The sequence below is a fragment of the Lampetra planeri genome, chromosome 2 (genome assembly GCF_965212315.1).
Source record: "Lampetra planeri chromosome 2, kcLamPlan1.2.h2, whole genome shotgun sequence".
Lineage (NCBI taxonomy): Eukaryota > Metazoa > Chordata > Hyperoartia > Petromyzontiformes > Petromyzontidae > Lampetra > Lampetra planeri.
The window spans coordinates 36,533,944-36,552,267 of record NC_136108.1 but is presented as its reverse complement, the minus strand read 5'-3'; the positions used below and the strand labels follow the sequence as shown (position 1 = coordinate 36,552,267).

The 18,324-nt window shown below is 52.7% G+C and overlaps 1 protein-coding gene across 3 annotated transcripts in view; it reads right to left on the bottom strand.

Annotated features, from left to right (window-relative positions):
- Window positions 1–5,416: 5,416 nt before the first annotated feature.
- The window catches only part of PTPRK (protein tyrosine phosphatase receptor type K), a 177,095-nt gene continuing 164,187 nt past the window's right edge, over window positions 5,417–18,324 (bottom strand). For all 3 annotated transcript variants that reach the window (XM_078614791.1, XM_078614775.1, XM_078614783.1), the window contains 4 exons: window positions 17,573–17,698; window positions 15,244–15,407; window positions 14,634–14,769; window positions 5,417–13,262 (listed from right to left, as the gene is read on the bottom strand). In XM_078614791.1, the coding sequence (XP_078470917.1) occupies window positions 13,203–13,262; window positions 14,634–14,769; window positions 15,244–15,407; window positions 17,573–17,698 (486 nt within the window). In that variant the 3' untranslated portion in view covers window positions 5,417–13,202. The remainder of the gene's footprint in view (window positions 13,263–14,633; window positions 14,770–15,243; window positions 15,408–17,572; window positions 17,699–18,324) is intronic.

The following is an 18,324-nucleotide window of genomic DNA, read 5'->3' as shown; positions in this document are numbered from 1 at the left end:
CATAATCAAATGCCAAAGGAGAAGAGATTAAGATTCACGATTATAATGCAATTATATTTATCAGGGCTATCTAAAATTAGGGAGTTGTATCTCAGCAATTGAATGCATCCGCGAAACGTCCCCCCAAGGAGATGGAGCGACGAAAGAAGCTCATGCTAGCTTGGGGAGGCATTCATCCAGCGGTAGATTGACCATAGCTGCTGCTGCTTATGTAAGGTGGATCGTTCCCGCCATAGGAACATGGAATTCCCACCACTGGCTCAGGGCTGTGAGCAACAAATGAGCATCGCCTCATGTTTGTGGAGCAAACCCACACGACGCTGCGCGCTACGAGCCCGGTCGTCCAGGTTCGAGTCCTGCTCACGGCTAACACCAGTGACGACTATATACCTGCATGGCTTCTGGTCGACTCAGCTTACAATGAGTACCTGGTGCGGTGCGTAAACATCGCCACTGGGGAGACAAAAGCGGCCGGGCGTGGTGCTGGCCACTCACCCCTTCGTACGTCGCGTCGACCTTCACAAGTGCTCGTTAACAGCACTTGCTCCTACAGCCTGTCAAAGCTACACTGGTGATCTTTGTCTTTACTGTGAACCCAAAGTGAAACTCTGCTCTTGCCTGGTTACTTGTTGATGGTTGGCTACGCACGGTGCGAAAGAAGTTCAATTTGCTGCTGGGTGAAGGTCTCCCCATGAGCATTGCTTGACCACGCTCTACCACATTGATCAGCGCGGGTTGACGAATGGGGGTTGCCCAGGGTAGGTTGAGATATAACTCGTCATTGATGTTAGCCGTGCTCGGGAACCGAACTCATGTTGCCCGGTTCATAGCACAGTGTGCCAACTATTGCGCCACCGCTCCCCCACAAATACATTTTGATATTTGGCTAAAAATGATCCGGCTGGGAAAGGCGCCTCATTCCTCCAGCCCAGACCCCACGACCCCATCGCTACCCAACTCATCGCGTGCACCAATCTTCTCGCCCACACGCCGTCCACGTGCGCTCCGATCTATAATACACATCGGCGTCTTATCCCAGCCCTATCGCGAGAGCCTGTCGATTGGCAGAGGGGTGGGGATAATGGGGGAAGCGGGGGGTGCGGGGGGGGTCACGGGGATTCAAGGATCCCACGGGACCCAAGTCGAGTCCGGCTGAGATGCGGCGCGGCCAGGGACTCCCGTCGGTGGCGGCGCGATCGACGTGGGCCGCCAGGGGCGCGTGCCGGCGTCTCTCGCCCCTCCTCTCTCATTGCCATCGATCCAGAGGCGAGTGCTCCCGGGCCCTCATCACCACCTCCCTGCACCCTCAGCCTCAGCAGCTGTAGCAGCAGCAGCTAGAGCAGCACAATCACCAGCAGCAGCTACGTCATCATCATCATCACAAAAACAAAGATCCCCGTGTAGCCTTAACAGACTGTTGGGGCAAGTGCTGTCCGCGAGTAGCACCTATGAAGGCTGGCACGGCACACGAGGGGGTGGGTGGTCAGCACCATGCCCGGCCCCCTTTGTCTCCCTAGCCACGTTGTTTACACATCGCATCGGGTACTTATTTGAGACTGAGTCGACTTAGTGGAGGCCCAGGACCTGCCTGGTGCCGTCTTTCTCGCTCGCCTGCGCTTGCTCACCACACCCCGAGTGTCTCTCTCTTCCAGAGCGAGCGAATATTGTTCGTCGGCGCGTTACTCGTGAACATGATTAGATTACCATTAAACGGAGAGCCGGATTTATGAAAGAAACGTATTGTCTGCTTATCTACTGTGTTACTCATGTTGCCCCCAACGACGCTGATGACTGCGTTGCGTCACACACACACATGGCGAGTATCTCCTCATACGCGTGGGATTCGTCCAGAAGAAAAGGAAATTGGCCAAACGTCCGAAGCAGGATCCTCTCGCAAACCCAGCCTTGAGACTCGCCGGGGCTTCCATCGGCGAAGGATGTCTTACTTTTGAGCCACAAACATTTTTTAAGAGGGGGTCCAAATATTATCAGCAGAATTTAGTTCTGAATTTAGAAAGTGTGTGTGTATGTGCGCTCTCTCCCATTCCCCCTCTCGTTCACGCTCTCGATCGTGCTCTGGGACCCATTGATTGGTTTTCACCTCTCGAATGCCGTCGGCACAAGCGCAATAATTAAAAGATAAAACGGCACGTGGTTTGTATTTCTCGCGTGGCCAGTGGGCACGCGAAACTGGATGGGCGCCCATTGCCCACAACGCTGACGAATGATGACGATGTATGAATGTATGTTGAACTTATTTCGCACCTTAAGTAGCTAACCGTGCTAATGGCTGATGTGCCCGTGTAGGTGTGCACCTAAAGTCACGTCTACGTGAGGAAAACTACTCTTATAATTATTCATGTTGTTTATTTATGATGTTGTGTATTTATCCACGCAAGTGGCATTGGGGATGTTTAGCACATTCAGGAGTGGATTTCTACGGGAGGCAATAGCATTGTCCTGGGACCCCCCCCCCCCATGCCTACCTCACACCGGGGTGACACGCAGCTTCGTACAGATGGATTCAAGAATCCATTACTCCGACTGCCATCTCCTGATCACCTCGCAGCCCAAGCCTACGCTACCTGGAACTCCCAAGGCAGACTTCCATCCAAGCGCTAACGAGGCTTAGTCCTGCTTACCTTGAGAGGTCTTCCGTGATCGCTGCGAACCTTGGCAGGAGGTGGCACGACACAGGTCGTGAGGCACAACACCGGTGGACATTTACACTTGAACGTGGTGTGGGCTTCCCCTAGGTCGACTCAGCCGAAGGGTGTCGGTTGATTGGGCGAGTGCAGAAGTGGGAACAGCACCGATCAATGGACGCGAGAGAATATTAATTGGTTCGTGGTGAGTGCGTGCGGTGAGCTGGTGGGTGGGTAGGAGGTGTGAGTTCGCGGTGACGGGGACGAGTGTGGTGAGCCTGCGAGGTCAAGGGAGCTGTGGAGTTGGGGTGGGAGAGGAGCCTTTGGGGGCGAGCGGGAGAATCCGTGGCGGGCGCAGCGGTGGAGGTCGGGCAGCGATGTGAGACGGAGCGGCGAGCGAGCTGTGCAGGGTGCTCTCAGTCAGCTCAGTGAGCTCAGTGAGCGCACAGCAACCGGGGTCTGTCAGCAGCGAACATTTCACACTTCACGTGACTGCCTGAACGTGCATCTCAAAATGTGTCTAGCCTGGCACAAGCGCTGTGGTCACGTCAACGTCATTCAATGATGGATGGTGTACATAGTGGTGTGTGTAGGGTGGGGTGTACAGAGTGGTGTGTAGGGTGGGGTGTACAGAGTGGTGTGTAGGGTCGGGTGTACAGGGTGGTGTGTGTAGGGTGGGGTGTACAGGGTGGTGTGTGTATGGTGGGGTGTACAGGGTGGTGTGTGTAGGGTGGGGTGTGTAGGGTGCGGTGTACAGAGTGGTGTGTAGGGTGGGGTGTACATAGTGGTGTGTGTAGGGTGGGGTGTACAGAGTGGTGTGTAGGGTGGGGTGTACAGAGTGGTGTGTGTAGGGTGGGGTGTACAGAGTGGTGTGTGTAGGGTGGTGTGTACAGGGTTGGGTGTAGTGTGGTGTGTACAGGGTGGGTGTATAGTCTCATAATTCAGGTTTCAATCACCCGTGATCACTTTGGGTTCTCGGGTGCAGTGCGTTCAAGGTCTTAGCTTGGTCACTAATGACTGCAAAATACAGTACTGGAGCTTCATCATCATCATCCTCTTGATATGGCACGAGTGAATCATCATTATCCTTATCCAATACATATTTAATTGTATTTGTAGGGTTTATAAATGCATCATAATCATCTTGGAGCATCATTATCGTCGCCGTCCATAATGTGATGCGACACCAGCCAATCATCATCATTCCATCTTCATGGCACACATGCAGCAGCATCGTTGTGATGTGGCACCAGCAAATCATCATCAGCAGCAGCACAAGGGGCATTTAACTCACAACTCATGAGAACACCGATAATCACCTCAAATTTGTTTTATATAAACCATGCGCAGTGTTTACAGTCACAATAGCAAATTATTGTTTTCCCGAAAGCGCCTGGCGTAGGTAATGTTCACAAAATAAAAATCATCTGCGCCGGGGCCGTCGTTCCCCAAAGTGGCCCACGGGCAGAAGGCCCACGAGCCCCGGGAGCACTCGGCAGCGCCGCGGCCACAAACGCCGCCCCAGGGGGAAGCGCGGCGCTCGGGGCCGGCAGGCGACGGAGACGAAGACGGCTTCGCGGCTTCGCGAGGGAGACGCGGATCTGAATCGAGCGCCGGAACGCGGCGCTGCGCACAAAGGAGGCCCGTGGCCTGACGTGCAGCGCGGCCGACGACACAAACCCCACTCGCCGGATGGCGAACCCGGCAGCGAACACGGACTGGGAGCGGAGAACCACCAAACGTTGAGATATTGATCCGAATGTTTAGAGATTGAACCAAACATTTGAACGGCGCTGGGCCAGGACGTGGGGGTTGGGGATCAGTGGGATCTGTTGGCTCGTTGGCTCGGGGCGAGGAGGAGCAGAGCCCCACTCATGTTGGGTTGACTCACCGGCTGTGGTCAAGGGTCGCGCTGATGAGTTGGGCTGGGGTAGGTGTGGAGCTCCTTCTCGTGGGTGACTCGCGGCTGCCGCTAGGGTTTGGTTGGCTCACGTGCAACTCGGCAATGTGCGGTGGGGTCCCGTCAGGCTTTGCCGCCTCACGCGTCCTGTGCTCGCAGCGTCACCGAGTCTCTCAATAAACAATGAAGTGCACGCGGCACGAGTCGGCGTGTCCACGTGGCAGTGAGGCAGCCATCTGTGCTGATGAGTTTCTAGAGATGGGAACCCAGGCGGTGGTGGTGCAACACGTGGGGCAGTTAACGCACAACATCTGGGTCTATCCTCCGAGCCTTCACCGTTCATGTGGCCTCAAAGTGCACCTAGCCTGGCACAAGCGTCACTGCCAGTGGTGATATCAGCTGTTGGGTTGGGATGATGTTACCAAGTTGTAATAATGAACAGGATATCGCAGTCAAATAATATTGATGTAATGTATTCGTCGATAAAGTCTCATTTAGCATCATGACGTTCTTTAATCGTAGGATAATATGCGGATATTTGACCAAGGTGTTGTTCAAGTGTGCTGTACGTACTAAAGAGTCGTTTTTTCAATGCGTAGGTTTCGCAGCCAACGTTATGATTCAATTCGGATCGTTGGGCGAGGGAGGCGACGGGGTGCCTAGGGGCCTGGCCAAGTTTTTGTTCAAACAACGAAATGTTTCTCTTCGGATGTGAAACGGCGTGCTCCGTGCTTACCAGCCGGGCCCGCGCACATCTCTCTCCGTCTCTCTCTCGGAACCCAACTGAAATGATTTCTGTCCATGTACGGCGCATGCCACGGCTGCGCGTGGAGCCGCGTTCTCAACGATGGCCCACACACACACACAGATGTAAACAAATGTACGTTTGGTTTTAATGTCACAAATAAATAGGTAACACAGTTTGGCACTACAGTGGAGAATGATGACAGCAGGAAGCTTGGTGGACAATCGAGTTGCAGGGCGGCGAGCAAAGTCTCTTTGGCATGTGAGGCGCGGCGCTGCTGCTGCTGCGACCCCTGCCAGCCCATGGCAGCACGCTGGCGAGCAGGGCGACGTCGCGATTCCGCCGTGCCCAGTGCAGTAGTACGACTTGTGCACGGCCTGCCACCACCTTGCTGGAGGTGTTCACACACCAGACATGTTTGCATATCCGCAAACATGTCTGTGTGAGTCAAACACACGACGTCCTAACGAGCCAATGGTGGAGATTCCACATTGCCATGACAGGACATGTCTTGACATAGGATGACCACTCTTGGCTTTTCACGAAGTGGTCCTCGCATCATAGTCCAATACCCTTCATCACGAAGGGGTTTAGGGTAAAATGAAGTGTTCAGGCTGAGGGTTCGGTCAAGGAGTATGCGTTAGGGATTGTGGTAGGAACACAGAGGGTAGGGTAAGGGGCATACGCCTATAGGGTTAATGAGGCGATTGAGTTAATGAGATTATAGGATTCATGAGAAGGTTGTTGTCAAGGCGAGGGCTAGGGATTGGTTTAGGATGAAGGTGGCCATTATGGATTGGGCTACGGTGAGGTGCTGGGCTCAGGTTATGGACAGGGTGAGACGAGAGCCAAGTCGTGGGTTGGAGCTGGGACTATGGGCGAGGCGTTGGGCTGGGGTCAGGGGGCGACATGGGGGTTTCGGTTAAAAGTGAAGAAGTAATCCGGGAGATTGGTTCAAAATGGAATCCATGTGGCCAAAGAACAAACACTTCTCTACAGTGTCGCATCGCAACTCCGCCTCCTTTCCTTTAAACTCGTTCACAGCTACGAATACAAAATTCACGAAAAGCTTCGGACCTAGCGATGCAACCATCACTTTCCGTCTACTTCTTAACCCTAAACAGAAAGCTGGCTGCGAACAAACAAAACTAACACAATGTGATAAAATAAAACACAAACTCAAAGTCTGTTCTACTGCCAAAGTACAATTTGAATCCATAAACCTTCAGTGCAATTAAAACACTCCCCCTCCCCCCTGAGTACGTTTCATGTGGAGATGGAGCGAACAAATTGGCTTATGCAGGCGCAACATCAATTGTTGCTTCGCAAGACCATGACAGATGTTTGCGGCTTGGGGAGACCTTCATCCAGCAGTGGAGAGATCGTGACCGCCACTGATGCTATTGATCATATATTACTATATTGATCATATTGTCCTTCTGGATCAACATTGTTGTTGGACTGCAATGAGTGGCTCCATGGTGCCCGTGGAGAGCTCTTGCCGACAGCACGAGGCAGCCCAGCAGCGTTTGAAAAGCAGTCTACATCCTGTCGATAACACTCGGAAAATCAAAACTTCTTCCAGGCTTTGCCTTGTAAAACACTGTCGTGCACCATATCCATTGTGACACACTGCTCGGGCGCGTATGACTGCTGCGGAATTTAAATTTTTCAACATTTGCAACAAATTTCAGGGATTCAGTGTCTCCTAATAGCACATTAAGCCAACCATTACTGTTTTGCTGTTACCACTTCGTGCGTTAGTGGGACACGAGTTGCTGAGCAGGAAGCCTCTCCAGCTGTAGGTATATTTACATCATCAGTCGTGGGCAATCCACTGCTGGATGAAGGCCTCCCAAAACCCCCACCACCTCCCTCGACCCCGTGGTGTAACAATGCCCCCAGCGCGTGCACGTGGCCCGATCTCGTCGCTCCATCTCTGCCGCGGACGTTCTCGAGGACACATCCCATTTCTTAGCTGCCACTCCGCCTAATATTATTCGTGATTGACATGAACATTATTTTTGAAGTGATTGAAGCAGACTTTAAGCTTTATTTATGTACCCTACATTGCCCACAATTTTCCGAGAGTGCATGACGGTGTTGTACGACCGCGTGTTGACTGCGTGTTGGTGCTTTGTATCGCGAGTGCGTTACGCGTGCTGCGTTGCTGTACAGAAGCCGCTATGTACAAGGCGGTCGGATAAACCACTACGCGCAAAACATCGCTGACCGTTATCGACACAACATATGCTCAAAGCAATCATAACAAGACTGCAATAACAACACGAACTCGACTCGTGTCACACGTGCAACGGAATGAAGCCAGGATTGAGACGTGACTGAAGGCACACTCACGCCCACTCACATCGTGCAACTAAAGCCTCAATAGCCACCACTGTTGTTTGCGAACTCCTATTATGGTCAGGGGGTCTACGAGGTGGTGGAATTGACAAATGCCCAACACGTTTGTTACCCTCAACTCATATCTGTTCACTTGCACACGGCTTGGTTAAAGTGACTGAAATTCAATCTTGACTTAAAGCTTTCGTGACTGCAGGAATTCATATTCTTTGGGTCTTTCGGTAAAGTCACGTAGATAGGTTCAAATTAACTAAAATAAAATAAACAAAAAAGTACGAGGTTTCGATCACAACACCAGCGATCGTCATCAGGAGGAAACAAGAGGGGGAAGCTGCTGAAGGCATGAGACTGTTAAAGGGTTAAAATGGGTGCAGCCCAAGGGCCATAGACGACGTGGGCGGGGCTAGAGAGATGAGCGTGTTAATGGGAGAGATGAGCGTGTTAATGGGAGAGATGAGCGTGTTAATGGGAGAGATGAGCGTGTTAATGGGAGAGATGAGCGTGTTAATGGGAGAGATGAGCGCGTTAATGTGAGAGATGAGCGTGTTAGTGTGAGAGACGAGCGTGTTAATGGGAGAGATGAGCGTGTTAATGGGAGAGATGAGCGTGTTAATGTGAGAGATGAGCGTGTTAATGGGAGAGATGAGCGTGTTAATGTGAGAGATGAGCGTGTTAGTGTGAGAGACGAGCGTGTTAGTGTGAGAGACGAGCGTGTTAATGGGAGAGATGAACGTGTTAATGTGAGAGATGAGCGTGTTAGTGTGAGAGCCGAGCGTGTTAATGGGAGAGAGGAGCGTGTTAATGGGAGAGATGAACGTGTTAATGTGAGAGATGAGCGTGTTAGTGTGAGAGCCGAGCGTGTTAATGGGAGAGAGGAGCGTGTTAATGGGAGAGATGAGCGTGTTAATGGGAGAGATGAGCGTGTTAATGGGAGAGATGAGCGTGTTAATGGGAGAGCGGTCTCCACGACGAGGGAGCGGAGGTGGCTGTGTTAGTGTGAGAGATTAGCATGTTAATGTGAGAGATGGGCATGTTAATGTGAGAGATGAGCATGTTAATGTGAGAGATGAGCATGTTAATGTGAGAGATGAGCATGTTAACGTGAGAGATGAGCATGTTAATGTGAGAGATGCGCATGTTAGTGTGAGAGATGAGCATGTTAATGGGAGAGATTATCGTGTTAATGGGAGAGATTAGCATGTTAATGGGAGAGATGAGCATGTTAATGTGAGAGATTAGCATGTTAATGTGAGATATTAGCATGTTAATGGGAGAGATTAGCATGTTAATGTGAGAGATGAGCATGTTAACGGGAGAGATTAGCATGTTAATGGGAGAGATTAGCATGTTAGTGTGAGAGATGAGCATGTTAACGTGAGATTAGCATGTTAGTGTGAGAGATGAGCATGTTAATGTGAGAGATTAGCATGTTAGTGTGAGAGATGAGCATGTTAATGGGAGATCGCAGAGCCGCTGCCACGTCGAGGTCGGCGCGTGGAGGTGGCTGTGTTGATGTGAAAATGTGTTTTTTTTACCTGTAAATGTAAAATCGGAGAGCCCAAGCCACGGGGAAAATAAAAACTAACATCGGAAGGTGTCAGGATGAGAACATCACAGCCAGTGGTGATGATGATGACATGCCAAGGTATAATGGTGTTTTCAATTTGTGGCAGAAAATAACAGTTGCGTTGGGGATACTGTAAACAGATAATTATAATAATACGAGAGGTGTGAGTGGATGGGTGATATGCTGTGAGGCGTGTGTGTGGACGGTATGTGTGGATGGGTGCTATTCCGAAAATTCAGAGGGACTGATGAATACTTTTGGTCCATTTCTCGTATACCCCGGCAGCTGCCCTTCGAATTCCTAAGTCGCCAGGGGGGGGGGGGGGGGGCTCGTGCACCCTAATTAGCAGCAGACCCCCAGTGGACCCCAGTGAACCCCCATTCAGAGGTAACTTCGTGGGATTGCTGGGGAGTCGCCGAGGTTCTATTTAAAGGGGTCGTCGTTGATACCAACGCCACCTACGCCACCACACGTCGCCATCGCTTCCTTCTCTCTGCCAGACACAGCCTCGTTGGCACGGCCGACGAGTGACCCTGAGGTCTGCTCTCAGCCTCGTCCCCGTCTTGGGGGGTGCCCCTCTTGTGCGTCCCCCCCGTTCACTTCAATTCGACCGTTGCCGCGTTCCTGGTGGCCGCTGGAGCCGCCTTGGTCCCTGCTCCTCGTCACCTCCGGCTCCTGTGCTTCCTTCCCTCGGGCTGTAGAGGCCGGCAGGGAACTGCGCTCCCGGGGCCTCCGTCAAGTTTGAATGGCAGAATGATCCGCTTCGCTTGGGCTCGACGGCTCGATTCCCCGTAATTACTGCGGCGCGGTTCTCAGCCGAATCACGTGCGTCGCCTGACGATAAACTGGATGCCGAAGACCCGTGGCAGCGTTCACAACTGCCGATCACCGTGCGCCAAGCGACGGTTAAAGCCACATGCGAGAATTAGGTGTAAACAGCTACAACTCTCCCACGCCATCACCGTGCAGCAAGCCCCACAATGCAACAGCAAGACTCGCACTTGGGAATTAGACTGCAGACTGTGTCCGTCTGACACACGCCGCCTTCGTGATAGCCGTGCGCTTAAGGAATGTCGCGTCCGCCAACATGAACTCATGATCTGATGGGTACATTTTGTCTGAGGGATACACTCTTTGAGCTAACGTCAGGTCAAGAGGTCATCACGGACAATACCGTTGATGCCACAATGCCTCGCATCGCTTCCTTCCCCATGCCGGAGCCACAGCACTGCTGCCGCTGCTGCTGCTGCCACTGCTGCTGCTGCTGCCGCCGCCGCTGTACGCGGGGTCTCGCTATCGAGGCCACTTTTAGTTCCCAAGCCGGAGACTGAGCATCGCAGCTCTCCGATGTGGTTTTCGGGTGGTTCCCCGTATTGTTCGGCATCGTGTCCGACGTTTAGATCCATGTGCTGGGAGCTCATTTAGGAAGTGAACCGAACTGAATAAAATGAGCTTCCAGCACGTGGAGCGAAACGTCGGACATCGTGCCGAACAACGCGCGGCACGACCTGAAAACCCGTAGGAGATCTTCGCGGCAGAACCGGGACACAGCGTGCGTGACAACAGCGACTCTCGTCCCGTCAGCAGACAACCGAGGCCGTGCGGAACGGCCTGGGATGGACGAGCGGATTGTGCGGCGTGCGAGGTGGTCAGCTGTGAGCTGCGAACACCAAGACACCGTCACGCCCGTGCTTAGGCCCGTGCGGCGAGTGCTGTGCGTGGCTGCACACAGCTCAGCCCCGCCGCTCCTTCCCGTCCGACGCTGTGCAAAGCGCCACCTCCCGTGTCGGGCCATTCTGTTGAAGAAGATCTTTGCCGACAGTAATTGACCATTTACATCGGCCATTAAATGCATCTCCAATTATCGCGGTTAGGTTATGTACGGTGCGAAAGAAGTTCAACATACATACGTACGGTCAATGCGCCGATGTAGATGGGCGCACGTTTAATTAAAAGAGAGAGCGCCAATTTGCGACTGGCGCTGGGCTCGGCGTGATGGCGCCACTCGGCGCCGATCGTGGCGCAGATTCCTCAGCCCCGTGATGGGCACGTCTCCTCGCGTTGCGCACTCCTTCGTTTGCGTTTCTAATTTATGCGTTTTAATATATGAACATAACAAATGTAATACTGCACCATTCGCAAATGGAACTGGTCCGAGATTCCTGCTTTAAAAAAATGATCGAACATTTAAAAAACGCAACGCAACCTTCTCGGTCTAATGTTCCAAATGACAGGTGTATTATACACAGGGCCTGGCTTAACTAGTGAAGGTCTGCCCTTCGCTGTCACGGCCAACAAAACTAAAGCACAGCTCATCGTATAAGCTGTCAAGTGACAGCCTGACCGTGAACTCAACCCTCACGCCAATCAAGCCTTCCTCATCGACCCACCGCTTAGCCGCGTCGCTCGCTGAAGCCGGTCGTGTTTACCCTCGACTCCGCTGTGCGGTAAACCGCAAGCGTGGATTCTCAGGGCCCTGCAGGCACGGGAAATAACACGAGGGCGGAGCTCAACTCTGTTGACGTTCCTAGTCCGGTCGTGAAAAATTCTACGTCACCGTGGCAGAGGCCAGTCAAGGAATGGTAGACTTAATTCACGATGGGCTTAATACCAGACGAGTTGCGTTACCCATAGACCCAATCACCCCACGAGTCACCATCTCACTCCCACGGAGAAAGAGCACGATGTGGAGATGGAGGGAGAAGCTGGTGGTGGCAGTGCGGGCGGGGAGGGGACGGTTGCGGCTGAGGGGGGAGGGAGAGCTGAGATTCATGGCGGACGTGAAGCATCCACTAAGATATTGTCTGGCAGTGTGTGCAATTTATAATCATTACGACCTGATCGAATCCATCAGGCTCCTTCTCAATCTCATTCAGGCCTCATCGTTTCATTTAAAAAACTCCTTGTGCGATGAAAAATAGTTTTTTTACTTTTAGTCTCAGCTCTCCGCGTCTCTCTCTCTCTCTCGCTATATTTTACTATTTATATACAAGACCGAGTGGGCCACGAGTAGAAGTGAAATGAATAGCGGTGGCACAAGACCGGCATGGGCTGTCATGTCGCCATCGATGGAACTTCAACCGACAGCGCAGAGAAAAGGGCCGACTGCAGTTTAACATGCACGCACGACGCACGCACCACGCGGCGTCGGACATCCATTTAAAGATGTTAAGCAGCTTGTTGTTGTTGACAAGGTACCACTACGCCACGTCACTCCCCACCAGGCAGCCAGGTGGTGAGTGTCAAGTAGCCACGTGGGGCCCATGCCGAGTAGCCAGGGATGGGGCCATGAGGGTGATTGAGGTGGGGAGCCAGGTACCCCCACTGCCCCCTGTGTTCCCGTGCCCGCAGTGATGAGTGATGAGCGCTCTCGGCCGAGGGCATCCGTTGCCATTCACTCCCGGTGTGGACGCAGCCGGAACCACAAGCGGAGCCGTGAACTGCCAAGGGAAACCACGGTCCCGTGTGCTCTACGCCAAATCTTACCACGCCCCCCCCGGGTGTCTGGACACTAGAGCCAGGCAACATTGACCGAGGCCGTTTCCAACGACGTTGACTTGCGTCACCTCGACGTTTAAATGACCCCAGCCTTGACCTAGCACTCAGCTGATTCCCGGATCATTGTCGGCCAGAGCAGTGATCGGCTTCGGCTCAGGCCATCGGCAGAACAAGGCCTCCTATCATCACGGTGGACCCTGCACCCCGTGACTGCCCATGACCCTCCCGAAGGTGCGTGGAAGACACACGCACACACACACGACATACACACAAACACACACGCACACAATATTAGCGTTGGGTAACATACGCGACCGTACGGCGCAACACTGACGTCCTTCATGGTTGTCCTGTACGCACGATGCGGACGCCGGTAGCGGCGCAGTCTGGTCTTGCCCGCTGTGCGAGTGGGAACGCCGCGGTCGCTGTGCGAGCGGCGCCGTCCCGCGGGCCACGTGCCCACGTCGAGTGACGCGGGGATCTTTACGACGGGAACTGCCCCAGGAACTCTGCCGCTGCGTAGTAGCAGAATCTGTACTGATCCTGGACACAGCAGCAGCAACAGCAGCGATTGTGGCAGGAGCAACAGCAGCGGCAACAGCAGCGATATTGTCAATCAACAGCTCCGATAGTTAATGACCAATTATTCAGTAGTTTTACACGTAGGCTTTCGTAGACAATATCATCCATAATAGAGGTGGTTTGGGTTAGATCGCGTAAATTTACGCGTAAATTTATGCGATTTAACCCAAAAGACCTCTAATATGGAGTTCACTTGCTGTCAGGCGCGGTTCGTCCTCTAGGGGCGTTGGGGCGCTGCCCTACCAAGCAGCTGGAGATGAGAAACAACTTTTCTATACGTTGTTTTTCTGTGTTTAAAATGTTTTAAATCTAACGATTCTTTCAACGTGAATTGCCTAATGAAGATCACATTGTAATTTGTTCACATTAGAAACCGCTTCAACTCCACAGTCCGACTTGTGCCTCGTGGAGGTCTCGGGGCGGCTGCGAAGGCGTCCTCCGAGTGAGAGATTCCCCTTGAGTCACAGCAAGTACAGCAGCAGCTCACGACCGCAACGCTACGCTCGAGGTTTTTGGCAATGTCAAAGGGGTTGTGTAGTGTGGACTTGAGGGTCACGGGAACGGAATTTGAGTGCTTTGTTGTTTTATTTCGTATCGTTTATAAATGCCTATGGTTGGTAGATTTGACAGTTGTATCACTTTCACGCGAAGGCGAATAACATGGCAACATTTTCCTTAATTAAAACACCATATTTTCAGAGGTCACTCACAATAACCCCACCTAGTGGAGAGGTCACGAGCCGCCACTGCTTTTTGTACTCATTTATGGCAAATTAGCAGATGCACGTGTGGGCAGTGTAGCCACACCTTGTACACCAAGTGCGAATTTAATTGGCGCGACATATTTATCCGGAATTCGCGGGTTCGTTGTTTGGTGGAGGCTTTCGTGACCAATATCATCCAGTGAGTGCTCACGCCGTTTTAAGAAAAAAAATTCGACCATTTACTAAAATAAGTATCTTTTTTCCAGACCAAATAAATAATAAAACACAATAAAAGCGCTAAACACATGAGCTCTACGAGCCAATAAACGTGCTTTTTCTGTTATGCAACTTAAAGTCTAGACTATTTTCAGTTTACAGCCCTCAGAAAGTGGTGGAAATTGCACACTCCCACGACGGGGCAATTCTATCCATACTTCCTGCCTGGCGTAACTGTTGCGATGATCGCAAGACCTGCGGTGGGCTGATTTTTATCGACCAGCGGTTAAAGAACGGTGAAGCGGCCTCCTGTCCCGCCGGGGCGCGAGGTGGCCCACGGGAACGGCGCGGCGGCGAACTCCGGATGGCGCCGCCAGGGAGCGTGCTAGGGGCCGAGCGCCGAGTGCCTCACCAGCGTCTCCACCATGTCGGGCTTGTTGTTGCGCAGCGTCTTGACGGCCATGAACACGTCCACGACGCTCTGGCCCTTCACCATGTCACAGAGCACGCTCACGGCGCAGTACGTGCCGCTGCGGCCGCCCCCGCTCCTGCGGGGAGAGACACCAACGCTGCTCGTCGCGACTCTCGGACCCAGCGGGGGCGGGGGGTACGAGGACTTTCCGCCCGCCCTGCTCTGAGTGCAACGCAAGCACCACGGTGGCAACGGTAAGAACTCATGGTGAGTGCACGCCGTAGGAGTGATTGTTACATAGACTTGTTAAATACGTACGGTGAGAGCGCGTGGTAAGTATTCACGTTGAGTACATACTAAGTGCACAAATAAGTACACAGGGTAAGAACAAATACATAGTAAACACACCCGGTAAGTACACATGGAAATAAGGAATACACGGAAAGTATCCTTGGTAAGAATGAAAGTACAGTGACTACACACACATGGTAAGCGTGAATACACAGTGAGTATGCACGGTGAGTATGCACGGTGAGAGTGGACTCGGCGTGAGTGCTGGCCGTGAGTGCGCATGGTCGGTGTGCTGGCGGCATGTGCTGGCGGCACCCACAGGCAGTGCACGAGCGTGCGGCCCTCTTCCTCGGCGAGCTCCGCGTGCCAGCGCCGCACGCGCCCCGCCACGCGCAGGAAGGAGAGCGGCGAGGCGGGCGCGTCGCGGTGCGACGGCCAGCCCAGGTACTGCAGGTGCTGCACTTCCCGGTGGCCGTCCTGGGGCTGGCGAGGAGCGCGGCAGACGCGTTAGTGGCGTGCGCCCGTGTGTGCACGTGCGTGTGCGTGCTCATGTGTGTGGCTGTGTGCGTGTGTCCTTTCTCCACCTCTCCCAGAGCGGTGCAACCCCTTCGTATTCGAGCATGGCCCATGGAAGTGAATATCATAGAGCTACCTCGGAGGTCCCTTGATGTAATTGCTGGTCTACACATCTGTGGGCAGCACTCTTTTACCTGCTCGGCCACCGAGTGACATTCGACGCATGATGGTCAAGCCGATATTGTAATCCTCAAGAGGTGGAATGTAGCCAAGATAAGCGCAGATCCAAATGTTTGTGTGTAATCATCAGTAACTGGGCTGAGACCATCAACTCACTGCACTTGAGAAGCCATCGTCGACGTGGGTTCAAGGCTGGGGCACTCTCTGCAGTGGCAGCTCAGCGCTCTGATGAGAGATGAGCCCCCCCCCCGCTCCCCCCACCAAGCCCACTCACCCCGCGCTGCCCGGCCTCCCCCGTGCTCATTCCCCATTCATGGTACAAACCAGCGGAGAGCAGCTCGCCAAAACCTCTGAGCTATCGGTCTCCCCGGCACCCCGGGACTCACGTGGGGTAGTGACCTGTGAGCCCCTGCGAGCATCTGCACTGCTCCCTCCACGTGGCCTACTCCACACGTGCGCACAGCTCGCCCAAATCCTCCAGCTTTGTGTTTTGTTTAAGAATAGGAAATTAAAATAACCTCGCTTCTGGGTTTAAAGATTTGCAATGGCGCCCCTTGAGAATCTCCGCTCAACTCGTGTGCAGTCAAAAGTTGATATCAGTTGACGTCAGCTGCCCCTTTCATTGCCGTAAGGCACAAGGAGCCCGTGCCAATTTCTCCGTCTTGGCAACTTCCCCCGCTGTAAATCGAGAAAAAAAATGTTGGCCGTTCCAACGCTCGCATCCCGTTTAAAAATTATGTTTTTTAAAAGCGAATAACGATTTTAAAAAGCACTGGTGATTATCGTTTAGTGAAGGGATTACACAATACCACGCCGCAAGGCTTTCGATGGAAGTGTTCTAAGGGCGGTGGAAACATGTGGAGATGAAGGCGGCAGCCATCAAAGCCATCGTCAAATTACAAATTCATTGGGGGAGCGATTACAAGCATACGGAATAAGTCCGCATCGTGCCAAGCTACGCTCGCGGTCTGCTGGGCACCACTCACTTTCCATGGATTATTCCGTCAACCATCGTGACCCTCGTGCAAACGACGGAGCTACGATCCAGCGGTTGATGGTGCTTTGGGTGGCAGATTCTTGCCAGAAAGGCACCAAGTGTCAACCAAAAATAAATTGATTTGACTTGCATCACGGAGAGTGTTGCCATGTGTGAGAGACACCCGCAAGTAGGTGCAGCGAGGGGCCAGGTTATCGCAGTACGGCGAGCAGGGGTCCCAAGGGGTGGGTTGAGAGCTGGGGAGGGAGGCAGAGCTTTGTACCATAACGATTTGTGTGGAATGTGTAGCGGGAAATATTTTTCAGTAATGGTGCTCGAAGATATTTATCGGACATGGTGCCTAACGACACGTGTCTCAACGCATCGGAGAGCTGTGCAGCACAACCAGCAGAAGCCACGCGGTGCCTATTTATTATTTATTATCTCCGGGAAAATAGCTTTTTGTTGCAGTGAGGCCTGGCCTGGTTATAAATACAACTCATGCATTCTATACAATTAGGGTGGCTCCCAGGGGCTGTGGCAAGCCGGCCACAGTCACCGCAGAGTGAGGGAGACGTTCTACGAGCAGCTCCACGTGTTTCAGGATCCCGCTCGGTGCTGCGAGCTCACCGGCTAGAGCTCTTCCACAACCATCAACCATTTCAAGAGCCTCAATTTATACCTTGCCTTGACCAACCATTAGCTCCCCTTTAGGGCCTCTGACCTAGGAAGTGCCCTCAGGTGACATGGGCCACACGTGTCCACGCCTAAGTAAAAGCGGTTTCAGCGAGGCATTTCTTTCATGTTGTGTATTGTTGTGTGTGTCACTTCAAAACGATGCTGATGTTGCCCGTGCAACATTTCTCCTGCACACTATCAATTCCGTAGCCTGCGCCAAATGTCATCGCAATCAGGAAAGTCACAAGAAACCAATAATCTCGCCCCAAACGGGAAATTCGACGGCAATGAAACTAACCCGGGAGATGTTGTGGATGCGGAAGATGCGAGAGATGATGTCTCCATCACGACAGCACGACAGGGTCTCCACGTGTACCGCTCCATACTGTAGCGAGCCCTCCTCGGGCCAGTACTGTGGACATGTCTGCAGCAGCAAAAGAAGCACACGGACATGGAGACAGACACACGCGTACACACGCAGAGCCACTACTTACAGACTCTGGGACAAGCGCTCCGAGCGACTGCACACTCAGTCGATGTGATGAGAACCATTGCAAGACAAAGTGGGGTCACCTGTGTAGAGGGGATGAAGAGGGGCCTTAGAAACAGAGAGAGATGCACGGAAATAGACATAAAGGAAGAGAAATACAGATAAAATTAGAGACTCACACAGAGACACGGAAAGCAAAGACGGAGGCAAAGAGAGAAACACAGAGAGAAACAAATACACGTCATTGATATTTTTGTGAAGGGTCCGGCATTGGGATACAGAACCAAGGTACTTTTTTGAACGAGTATATTTCATGAACAGGAAACCGGTATGCCTGGAGAAAACCCTCACATAACCCTCAAAAGGTCCACACAGAGGGGTTCACGACCCTACAGAGGGATTCACGACCCCACAGACAGGTTCACAACCCCACAGACGGATTCACGACCACACAGACGGGTTCACGACCCCACAGACGGGTTCACGACCCCACAGACGGGTTCACGACCCCACAGACGGGCTCACAACTCCACTGCTTTCTTTTGCCCACCCATTTCTCT